A 13037-nucleotide genomic window follows, 5' to 3' on the forward strand; every position below is an offset into this window, starting at 1 on the left:
TAAATGGATCGAAGCTCACTTACCCTATCACAGATACACACGTCGAATCTGCTAGCCAACAAGAGTTACACTAGTTGTACCACTTGAAAACACAATTAAAGATCCAACTCCTGTTATAATGAGTTTCTTCTGAGGATTGAGATCGAAGGGTAGGGGAATCTCAGTAAAATTCCTAAAAACATGAGGGTTCTAAGTAGCTGACCTCAAAGGCCATGCTGCACAATGCGCATTTCAAGAACCTACTATCCGAATCGGCATATTGTTCTTTGCTTCATTTCAAGCCCAATTTACCGGACAAGGCTCATGTAATACACAGCACATGCAAGGATTCCATGTGAAGACATTAGTGCATTGATCACAGTCTTGCGCGCTGAGGTCTTCCTAACCAAAAGCCAGCTCATAATGCCAGTCACCAAACATGACAAACAATGTTTACTCAAGAGCTGCGCAATTTGATTGCATATGCCTTATCACACGACTACCAACCCCTTGCTATGCATCATTACGCAATGCTTATGCCACCTCAATTGGTATTGAAAGGTTTACAGTCAAATTGCCCTGCTCAGCGTACAAGCAAACGACTATCTACGTTTCCTGGGCTAACAACATTTTCCTCTGAAGAAAACGATTATTGTCAGACTCGTCATAGCAGAGATACTTTCAAGCAATTGAATGTCACCTTTTTTAATGCTATCTGAATTTGCCACCAAGTCTTTTGTCATGCATAAAAGCACGAAAAATGATGAGTGGATAAGATAATCAACGGTGTGAAGTCATCAAAATGAGCGGAAATATCATCCAAATCGAGAAGATTTGTGAATGCCAATCGGATGAGAACATGGTGAATAAACTCGCAGCATCATGTAAGCTGTTCTAGCCTGCAATGGCAAATCGCGACCCCAAATCATTAAATGATCCCGTGGGAAGTCATGATGGTTCTCCTCGACATTATGATAATGAAGCCTTGAGAAACCTAAATTGCCCAGTAAACGATTTTGTGCTGAACATCTCCGCAATCGGTGAGCTCACAAGGCCACAACCTGGTCATTCTACTACGGTGATCCTTGAATTTCTTGAATACCGAGGAGTTGATGGTTAGGTTTAAATTAAAACAGGACATCTTGAATGCAAGATATCCCCAGTGAGAAAGGAAGAAACTATTCCTGCTTTGATTTATAGTCTAAAACTATTTTCAGAAAAGTTTGGTGAAAGTCGGTAGATTTAATGCTGGGCAACGTTTCACTTTTGACAAAAAAGCTTTGTTAAGCCAAGTGACCAGGCTCTGAGGTTAGCCGAGATTTAAGGCGAAGGAGAACCAAGTTAAATCTCTGTTAGTTACCGACCTAGGGACCTTATGTGTCAGCGTGTGAACAGGTGTTGGGCCGATAAGGAAACCCAAGTGGATTTGGGTCCGCCCTGAGGTCCAGTTTGTAAATAAGTGTATTTGTCCTAAAGTCCAGTTCCTCTGATTTGATTCATACAATGATTTCTCTTGAATGTCGTTCGCACATTCCGTCCGTCTGTGTGGATGAGCTAGTGCTACGATGGTTGTGTAAGAGGGATTCTGTGAACTTTGGTCTGGTAGGGATTTCCATCCGCTGTTTTTGCTAATGATTCTGCATGAACTGACAACCACACACAGTCATGTATCAACTCAGCTTATCTAAGACCGCTTTCCATACGCTCGTCAGCTCCACACCCTTGATTCTCTTCACGCTGTAAGGCTTGGTGATTTCCACCGCCTCGGCTGTCAGCCGCCGTGTTTGATTCTCTTCACGCCTCGGCTGTCAGCCGCCGTGATGTGAATCCCAGTCCCCTTACTAAAACTTCATTCTCTAGATCTATTCTATTCTATTCCCGTGTCCAAGTCATGTGCCGCCATCTCTGAGTCTTTGACCAGTGTTCGGTGTTCTTCCGCATTCCTCGGTGGTTTGTTTATTCTCCCTTTATGTTCAGTAATTCTGGTGTGCAATTCCCTGACAGTTTGTCCTACGTACACCTTAGTGCAATCGTATGCTGGTCACTTGGCCTGACAAAGCCTTTTCGTCAAAAGCCAACAATGAATCAACCAATCGTTACCAAACTTTTCCGAAAACGATGAGCACTCAGTTGTTTCCAAGCGTTTCTCACTTGATTGAGTCAACCTAATTTTTATTCCGCGGATCACTGTCACCAACTCTTTCTCATCGCACCAGGTCACTATGACTCTAACATCCATCCTTTAAAATGTTTATGCCAGTTTAGTCCTGATCGATAAGTTGGAATGCAACCAGGATATCGATCGAGAAACAGACCACAGAGAGAAATATTTCACCAAATATGTTTGATCTGCTGCTTTTCTGCCAATCGAAAACGACCTTCATGTGCATGTACACCGAAGCTGACTCATCTACACCCAATCAAGAAAACAAGATTCCACCAACCGACAGACCCAGACAAACAATGCCCTGTCACGCAGAATCTACTAGCGAAACGGAATGTGAAACCATGTTTGACAGTAAGTGCACACAAAGATGCCAGCCAATTAATTGCAACAAGGCATACCACTTGAAACATACATGGGGAACGGCTTGTGAATTGCCCAAAAGGTTAATGATATATTATACCCTGTAATTTGCGCCCACAACGACCTACGGATTTCCAGTTTTCGCCACATTTGTTTATCAAAAAAACGGATGAAAGACATTATTGTGTGCCTTCAGCTACTCTGGTTTGTCTGTTCTACTTTTTGCAGCAAAGCCATATTAATTTGTTTTTAATTTCTGGCGGTAGTGAGAGAATCATCCAAAAATGCTGGGGAACAATATTTACCGATATTCGGCATTTGGCGCTAGATGAATTTTTGCAAGACCCAATTGGTAGTTCCCTGCCTTGAAAAGAATCTCCTTGCTGGTGCTAGCTTTCCTAGCAATCAGTTTTTAAGATTCCATCCATTTTTTCAACAAAATGCTGTCGCTGCTTGAGGGAATCCCATACTCGAAAGAATACTACTCACAAGGTTGCTGAAAACGCTTCAGAAGCCCATGATCGATTTTATCCTTTTTGAAACCTATTAGATAGACGAACTCTCCGGGTTTCTGTCAATCTTACGTTCTAGTTGTTCGGGTCGTTTGTTGTTGTTGCTTCGTTTAAATAGGCAGGATAGAACCGGTGTCTAATGGTTACTCACGTTATTAACTTTGAGTTGTTGCACGCCCCGCGTACTTTGACTTCTGAAAACCCGGCTACAGTAATCACCCATAGGATAACAGCTGCAAAGGGATGTCATCACCCATTTGGAAAACTTACAACAGTGTGTCGTCAGGCATAACCTGTTCTGTTGACCTTTCAAGAATAAAAGTTTCCCATCCCCTTGGAAATTTAAATCCTTGATCTCCTGACGATGATTTACTTTGAAGGATTATTACCGGATCATTACCGGAGAACTGCAAAAGTGCAAAAAGCATACGCACCAGTGCAAAAATGACAGTTATGATTTCCTGTTTCGAGCTCAAAATAATTGTTCAATTGGTAGAACGATAACCTGGTTTCCCAGTCGTCACTTCAATAATTGCTCGGTTTGAGATGCAGTGGTGAAATGCCTTTGCCAACATTCCAAGCATAACTGTGAGTTTAGTGTCATTTTCAACTAGAGCGCTCAGTTTCATTAACCCCTCACCTAAACGATGCTGATGTAAAAGGAACAATAGCAGTGTTCAGGCACAACGCAAGTCAAGCCTGTTCATTTCTATCGACGAAACATCCAAGGAGGCCTATGGGCGAAGGAGATGTCTTGATTTGAGCACATCAGATTCTACACACTTCATTGAGGCGCTTCTGCGTAGCCGAGTTTTATTAACATACAAAGGTAAGATCTACGCTCTTTGTGCATTTTATGACTACTTGTAGGCCCACTCATAGGCCCACGTCGTAAGCCATCAATGAACAATGTCACTTTCAAGCGTCCGTCTCGCTGTTTGAGACACTTGGCCAACTAACCGAGTTAGGAAAACTTAGTATTTTCTCCTGTTTAGCTTTAGGAATACAGATGTCTCCAGAAAGCACTGATGGAGCAGCAATACAATATTCACCGGGAACATCGGGTGACCGCATCCAATTCATGATCTCACTCAAGACATGCATTTTTTATTCGTGCACCCTAAGCTTCTACGGTTTGATGCGAACAAACCATAAGAGTTGGAGAAGTGGTTCAACAAGTTGTTTGTGTGCACTGATGCTAAATTAATCAGCGTCAAGCCTCCACCTCTCTCCGAAGGGAGGAACAGATTTTTCAAAAAACCTCACTATCCCGAAATCAAACCAAATTACAGGTGTTAGGTTCATCGAATCAATCTACTTTTTTTCCAGCCGAAACAACCAAATGGCCCCTTCAAAGTTCGTTTTTTTCACGGTATGACAGTTTACTGAACATGTTGTTAGGCGGACAGGACTTGGCTGCTGCTAGCAAGGCGACGAAAAAGTGCACACCAATGAGTTCCGAACTCAACAGTGCTTGATTTTGCGAAGCAGTTGATAATTGCGTAATTACGCGAATAAGCCGAGAGAGTAACTAGAAGCTGTGGCTAGGCAAGAGACCAGCCAAAATGACTAGTGTCTATGCAATACTAACTTACTTAGTTACAATGCAAAGACATATCCTACATTTTATTGATAGGCTTCCTTTCAGTGTAAACCTTGCCTTGGAGTTAAACCACTTCATTTTACATCCGTTATGGAATGCAAATATCCATACGGTTCCAGTCAACGGCTCTCACGTGATTGGCCGAAACTGTCCTTGAAACAGCCGAAAAATCTGCTTCATTTTTAAGAAAACTGGATACCCGAATGGACCTGTTTTTGTAAAGGTCAGATGGTTACAGTGAAGATCAGAAGCTTGAAACAGAAATCACCAGTGTAAGTTTTGGTCCACCGATTTCTTACCGAATCTCTCTGAGCGTATTCAATGGATGTTTCCTCTGAAACAAACTTCTTACTCAGATTTATTAACGGTAAGTATTCTAGGTGCATGAACGTTTTTTAATGTGGCAAACTGGAGTAAACTTGTTTGAATAGTGATACCACAAAATACATTAGGAAACAAGTTGATCCACCCCACATAAAAAAGCACGTTATTCGGAAGTAAAACCTTCCCAACCCCATTTTGATTACTGTCTCTTGGTGAATGAAACGTTGAGTGCGATATTTTGTGTCACGCGACTTCGTCGAAAGTAAAGTTGCCACGGGACCCCCCCCAAAGCTCAATACTCCTATGCTAATGTCTGGGATTTCAGCCTGATCCAGTGTGTTAGTGACGGCTGGTGTCGTCTCAGATGTGGAAACACCAAGTCATGTGACAAAAAATGGTCAAATAATCTGAAAGGTCTGCTTGTGTTTTTTTGGAACGACTGGCGGAGCCAAAAAGGGTGATGACTTCTAGGCTGCAGAATCTTAACTGCTGGAACTCTGTTTAATACGAAAGCGCTTTGTTCAGCAATCATTTAACATATACCGAAAAATTTCAGCTGTCAAGTTACCCTTTTATAGAGCTAGTACTCGGATTCATCTTCAAAAAAAAGATTCTGGAAAATTAGAACCAGTAGCGTAAGTCACCTGATCTCAAACCTAACATTTTGTTCTGTGGCTTTTCAAATTATTTACTTCAGAGCTAAGGAACGATTTCGAAACTTTAACCTTTGACCTAGGTTTGAAGATGGCGATCGATTCGTGAAAAAATGTGTGGATCTATTACGATATTTTTATCTTCTTATTTGAACAGGTGTTACAAGTTAGAATGGTTGCAATTCGTGGAAAAGCTAACAGGAAATTCGTTCGTTGCTTCCGAAGCCATGGGATTGAAAGAATGAATGACCATATTTGGCTGGGAAGTAGAACAGCGTCCACGTCATATAAGACTCACCACTGTGATTACAAGTGCGATCCTGCTGACTGCTAGAGTTCTTATTCGAGTCACAAAAAAGCTGCAAAACAAAATAACTCGTGCTTTTCTGAAGATTCTAGCTTTTGTTAAGTTGGTCTCTTTCCGAATTTATCTGCAGACTACGCCTTCAAGGCTTGAAGTCTCCGCCGAAAAATTTTTTGGTGTGCTGGTCTGGACATGATGAAATGCTTTGAGAATATTAACACCCATCCAAAACAGCTATTAGGCACTAAAAATTACAGCCAGGGTGAAACTGATTTATCGGCGATGCAGCAATCGAGGGAAGGTATAATGGTTGAATTCGTTGAATTGTGGGAAAATCTGATAGGGTCCCAAAACCTTAACTGAATAAGCCATTCAACTGTGCTCAAAAATCATCAGAAAACATAATGGATCGAAAGTTTGAGTCTTTCGATGAGCATTCTTTGATCTTTCCATTAAAACAAGCTTCAGGCAAAACTGTTCAGTTGTTCTTTGCCTCTCCATGAAGGTTTATCATTCACTCATTGTGAACGATGACACTAAAGATGGCAGTCGTTGGGCGCTTCTTGGTCCTTCAGTATAAGTTGATCGAATCACGAAAAGAAAATTAGACTTCACTACTTATTGATAGTTGAACAGGTGGTCATTGATCTGTTCGTCGAGCCTGGCAGTTGGCTTGCAAATGTTTCTTCACCACCCGAGCAGACATCGTCAGTCTGCAATTGATGATGTCTCCTCGTATGGTGAAGAAACGTTTGCAAGTCAGCTGCCAAGCTCGACAAACGGATCAATAGTCACATGACCAACACCTAATAAGCTCACCCGATTTACCAATAGTTTAACACATTACTGTTTACAATATATAGGTGAACTACTCAAGAAGTAAGCAAATTTCTTCTCTTAGGGGAACCAGTCAATACCAGAAAATCACATGAAGTTGCACTTTTCAGAGATGGGTGGTGGTGCATCTTGACAATGCAAGTTTGATTACTGTACTCTGACATATACACTGCTGAATAAATTTGCAATTCCAATGTCCTTGTCACAAGGTACGCACCACTAGTGGTCCTTACATCCGCAAATCGTATCGCTGGTTTTGCGATAGCTTGATGAGCAGTGTTTGCCCAAAATATTCTTACAAATTGCAAGACAATATTGTTACATAATCCAGACAACTGAGCTTCTAAATGCTGTTTCCTACTCCCCTCCGCCAAAAAAAATGAATTGCCCATCAATCGAGTTTGACTAATTTATCGCTCACGAACGGTATCCTGTCGGCAGAGTCCCCTAAGAGGATTGCCCCTCCATACAGACAGAATTTTTCCAGCAAGTGCCGCAACTTTCCTTGAGAAATAGAAATTTACGATACCAAAGATAGGAAATGTTCTCTGTTCCCTTTCTCTGTTCCCTCAGCAAATTTTTAACACCCCACAAAAAATATCAAGGAAGTGCGTGCTGCCAGTGACTTTATCTCTTTGTCAACTATTACGTTAAGCGCTTAGTGTGATTAGCTTTGATGTTGTACCACCATACGATGCTATCAGGTTTTCCTTGATCTGCATTAACGTGACTGACAACCCGGTCCAGGTAACGGGAATGGTTCTAGCAGGCTACCCGGCTGCTGCTGATGCGTGCAGCCAGTTCGTCTCAGTTACAAACGAAACATCTCTTTATATCGAAAGACCATCGATATATTAAAAAGCACAGGTGTGAAGGGGGTTCTCTCTCTAGCATGTTTGTAGATGGACAGCCCCACTTACCTCGTTTGCCGGGACACTCCAACTCCCAATCATTGGTCAGAACTTAGTTGGTTTCTTCATAAGTATTCATGCCAATATCCGTGCCAATATCATCAGTGTGGCCAACTCAGAACATAGATTGACACCAACGATTCAGATTTCGAACACTCTGTGTATCGTCAATTACTTTGGCATTTGAAATTTCCCACGTTTCTTCGGTCTAAATTTTAATCCCCTACCCCGCGCTCCACTTTTGTGTTTAGTGAATGTGTATGAACTGGCGTTTGTTTGTCCTTACCATTTCACTCATTTGACTTTGAGGTCATCCAGCCATTTGTGGCCGACCTCATGCACGTGTGACCATCTCACGTGGGAGCTTGTTTGTTCATTTAGTTTGTACTTTTCTAGACCATTTGTTGTGGACGAGTATCCACTGTTGAGGTCTGTATACTTTTTCAAACAATGTTTTGCGTTAATAGCACCGTATAGAAACACAGCTCCGACGTGTATTGCCGTAACGCGTCACTCGAAGATACCGTTTGCCAGTTACTCTCTGACTTCTCAGGATGTTCGTAGGCATTGGGTACAACTTTAAATCGACATGTACCACTTTTTACCATCGACAGGCTTGCTCAGGCAGCTGCGTTCCGAACACCTGTGATTCCTGCTCATCTTTAAACAGCGCTTAACTAGAGTAAGCCAAACGTAACCAGAGCATATTCGAACAGAGGGCGAGCTAAAATTTCTCAACCGGAAGCGACAGAATGAGTTTCCATGTCACACTGACTACTGATGCAGCTAATGACTGCTTATCTTAAACAGCGCTTAACTAGAGTAAGCCAAACGTAACCAGAGCATATTCGAACAGAGGGCGAGCTAAAATTTCTCAACCGGAAGCGACAGAATGAGTTTCCATGTCACACTGACTACTGATGCAGCTAATGAGCTTCCAACTACGCTAATACAGAAATTTGGGCACTACATCTGAATGGATGTTCTTCTAATTAGGAAGACTAGCTTACGCAGACGGACGGCTCTAGCAAATAAACGAATTCCATGGTGATTTTTAAGACAAACAACTCGGTTTCATAAGCTTAGAGTTTTCGGTCCATCTATTCTTGTTTGCACATGCTCTTTCCCCATAGTGCAAAACCAACAAGATGCTGTTCTTCACTCAAAACTCTAAACTGAATAGCGTATCCTTGGACTGTGAGGATGCGATTCCTTGAGGCGCAACTCAATCAGCCAGGCAATTGAATGAGTAGTTCTCCACATAAACACTGCAGCCAAGAAATAATGTCACATTTACGTCATTTTGATTTCATACTGCAAAGCAAACTGTTATCGTTCATTCGTTACGTGGGTTTTTTCGATGAGCCAATGCTCTGGGCGGGAAAGTGGGAGAGCCGTTTGTATGTGCCTCCGATTACTGCAGGCAGTCTGTTCCTGAATGCTGTCAGTTTCGGATAGTCATTGTGTATATTTGTTGTTGAAACTCCATGGTTAAAAGCTGTAAGGCTGTTTCCTGTTACCGTGTCCTTCCAAACTCGGTCTTTTTCTTCTCTCCGAACACTTTTGCCTCCTGGCTTGGTGGACCGTAATTCTGAAGTAGTGGTCTGATAAGGTCCGGTCCCGGAATTATTCTGGGATTCTTCTGCTCTGGTGTATTATTCCCAGTAATTTTGTATTGAAGATTAATCCGATTTTTTATCCGTTTGAGGTTTTGGTCAGCATCTTACTTTAAAGCAACTCATAAGGTTCCTGGAAGCTTTCCGAAAATCAACCCACGATTCTGTTATGCTTTAGGCTCGTCAGGTAGGCATAGTTCCAGAGTTTCCAACGGCACTCATGTTTGACTTGAACCGCACATCGTATGCAATTGTCGAAATACCTACATTTGAACAGCTTGTTTTTCTGGCAGGTGCCAGCTGACAAGCCAACAGGCCAGACAACCTAAAACACACGAACTTTCAAAGACCAGCTTACGATTCACGTACACTCAACGTTCTGAAGAATAACCATGGGATTCACTTCGATCGTGAAAACTTGTGGAAATGACTCTATCAAATGGGTCTAAACGTTCACCGTGATAGCCGCCAGCAGCACTTGATAAATATATATATATATAGTCTATTGTTCATTCCATTGCTTATTTTATTCGTTTATTCATTCATTTTGTTGTTCATTGTATACTGTTTCGTAGTCCAACAGACAAGCAGTTGGTCCAGCTTGGACTGCCAACCAACCTCTCCAATGCTATAAATTTGTAAAACAGCAACACTGTCCGTGAGATTTCCTTTATTTGGACCAATTCTAGGAGAAGTGTTTCGTTTTGTAGCGGGAATGTGAGATAAAAATTCTGATTCCGTGCACCAAAAACACGTGGTCCCCAACTTAGAGCACTTCCACTGCAGTTCTGAAAGATTTTGCCTGCACAGAGGTTTCTACTTTTGAATTTTGAACTGCAAGAATCGTTATTCCCTCCAAAACTTTCATTGGATGTTTTTTCTCATGATAACTTGGGGAGCTAACGTTTTGTTAAGAATGATGACCTTCAAAATAGACCGCTTGTTTGACAGTTTCCCCAACAAAATTTGTATCAAGCGAACGCACTCTAGTAGTTCCTTTTGTTTTCTGCTCCACAAACCACAAGAATAGTCTAATAAAAACTATATAATTTCGGAAACTGTTTGAAGAATATTGAAAAAGGATGTAAAAAATGCTTTCAACCAGCCTGCCGATAAAAATAATCTCTCGACTGTTTAAATGCTTAGGTGATATGGCAAATGAGTAGTGCACCATTAGTGACATTGTAACGTCTTTCACATGTGGTTATTTCAGGAAGTTCACGCCATCGATTGCATGTGATGCTGAGCAGGAACAGACAGAAACAGACTTGGCGTGATGAAGCTGTTGTGTCAAAAGTGAAGCGTTACCCAAATGAAAACTACCGATTGTTTACCAAGCTCCTCTGAAACGATGACTTCTCAATCGGTTCCAAACCTCTTCCCATTGGTTGAGAAACAGGTCACTTTTGGGTGACCGACAAATCATTCTGGTTGCGCTACCAAGCGACTATCTGTGTTGGCTGTAAAACAGCAAATTCAAACTTAATTTGGCCAAGATATTCGGAGAAAAACAGATAAGTAGGTAAGAAAATCAGACCAAGGGGATAAGCCCACAAAAGACTTCAAAAAGTGAGAGAAATGAAGAGAAAATTGACGGGAAAAAGAAAACACTGAAGCGTGAAATAAAGTTAAAATAGGATCATCTCAAACAATGTGACAGGCTCATACAGTAACTGCTTCATTCTACCACTATAATTCAAACACGCGATGGTGATTTTCACGTTGGTAATCAACCCACAATGTAGAAAACGAAGTGGTTAATTGATTAAATCATTAGGAAATCCAAACCGCAAAGTTATATTCAGTACTTGGAAAGCATTATGCCCACAGGTCAAAGACCGCGTCAACTAAGTGATTTAGAAGAAAGCCACAAGTAAACAGTTGCCTAATGGCAGAAAAATGGGAACTTTTCTGTGTTTTGGAACCAAGACCCCCTTCTGCTACCACTGCAAATACAGGACTATCTCTTGTTGAGGAGACGGAGCCTGTTCACACCCCAAAGCTACCCCAGGTACTTGTCCAACTGATACACAACTTTACAACAGGCGTGTGAAAAGGCTGCACGCAAGGTAAAGAAATGACATTTTGGTAAAGGTGTTTCCTATGAGGCATTTCATTTAAAAGTATTTACTAGGAGTCGATTATTTTGTGACAGAGTCAATCCAGTCATACGGACGAAGGATAACTATCCTGGGACGATGATAGAAAGAAAAATGTGGCGAAAAAACCATATAGTCAACCCCATATTTCACGAAATAAATAAAAAGTTCATTTCAGTATAGTCATTTAAACCTCGTCTTCTTTCTGTTTTATATATATTTGTCGTTTCCTTTTTTGTTAGTCCCAAACCCCAGTAAATAAGGAGAGATTTTTCAAAACGGCAATGTGAGTCACAGTGCGTGGACCAGATAGATAGGCAAACAAGCTGTATCACGCAAAAATGGGTATCCTCCCAACGTATTTTTTCTGATTGGCCTAGGTTTATTGTATCCTTAAGAATTAAGCTGAAATACGCTAACCATGTGAATACAGCACAGAGGGTCTAGGGAGCATATATAATAATTCCAGTGGCTTCTCGAGCTATCCTATTCTCAACGAAGCCTTGTTATGTCGACGCGAAACAAACGCCACTCTAACTGACGAGCTGCATTACTGTATTCTTGACACAGATGTAAGAAAAATCAATTTCTCACGATCGGCTGCCACATTATTTGGGGTCCCGCCTTCATTCACTCTATCCGTCATTTTCTGGGGACGGTTACCGACTTTCTTTTGAGAGTTTAACTTTCATTCAGTGGTTTTTGTACCAACAAAAGTAAACTGTTTTCTTTTGTTCCGATTATTTAACTTTTCGAGGGATTACGTTGTTTAGTTTGATTCCAAAGAGATTCCTCACTGACAGCGATCCTATGTACACTATCATAGCGGTTGCTCAAACCGTAGTCTAACCAACTATCACCGCTGGATTCAAACCACACAAAAGTGTCTCCCTATTTCAATTGAATCATCTTAGTTTCAAGCAAAACATTTCACTTCTTTGGGGAAATACACTCATTTGCAAAGAAATTTGGTCTTGCGAGAGACTCACCTGGGACCCAGCTGAGTCTCTCGTTTGTTATGTGTCCAGACAACTGAATGTGCTGCACCAGGCCGCCTCAAGTTTCAGTTGCAACGATATTCGACATATCGCGATACAGGTATATTTGTAACGCGCTACTCACTTCTCTACGAGTAACCCACTGAACCTTGAGGCAAGCAAACACGTTGCGGTTGGCCTAAAAGTTGTATAATGTCAAGTAAACGAGTAGTTTAATTTGCTTTGCTGAAACGTATGCTTCTCTCCTACTGCAGTCCCCAGGCTTCAGCCGGTCGGGCTTGAATATGTTTTCAACGGATTTGAAGCAAGAGTGTCTTTTGATTTCCGTGTATCTCCTTTTAGGTAGCTCTCCAAACATATGATTCGCGAAATACACTCATTTTTGCATCAACTGGGTGTTTTAACAGGAAATTCGACTGAAGCTCAGCTGAAACTTTTGTTCTGGATATTCTTCAAGTAAATCTGCTGATGTTTCAGTTGGTACAATAGTTGAGATATCACAATGGACTTTCTTTGAAGGAGCAATACTCACAATATTGCTGGGAGCTTTTCGATGACCCAAAATCAATTTTGTCTGGGCTAATCGGGTAAACACAGTCCCGGAAGTTCCGTCAAACGGATGTTCTACTTTAGGCCTTGTATTATAAGTAGCCTAGTATATATATATATATATA

The 13037-nt window shown here is 41.5% G+C and overlaps 1 protein-coding gene across 1 annotated transcript; it reads left to right on the forward strand.

Moving 5' to 3' along the window:
- Window positions 1-2319: 2319 nt before the first annotated feature.
- T265_03908 (hypothetical protein) lies at window positions 2320-10613 on the forward strand (the record flags this gene model as incomplete). The annotated part of the gene is made up of 2 exons (XM_009168509.1): window positions 2320-2497; window positions 10480-10613. 2 exons carry the CDS (start codon window positions 2320-2322, stop codon window positions 10611-10613), a joined length of 312 nt encoding a protein of 103 aa, XP_009166773.1.
- Window positions 10614-13037: the final 2424 nt, after the last annotated feature.

The sequence above is a fragment of the Opisthorchis viverrini genome (assembly GCF_000715545.1).
Source record: "Opisthorchis viverrini unplaced genomic scaffold opera_v5_58, whole genome shotgun sequence".
NCBI lineage: Eukaryota > Metazoa > Platyhelminthes > Trematoda > Opisthorchiida > Opisthorchiidae > Opisthorchis > Opisthorchis viverrini.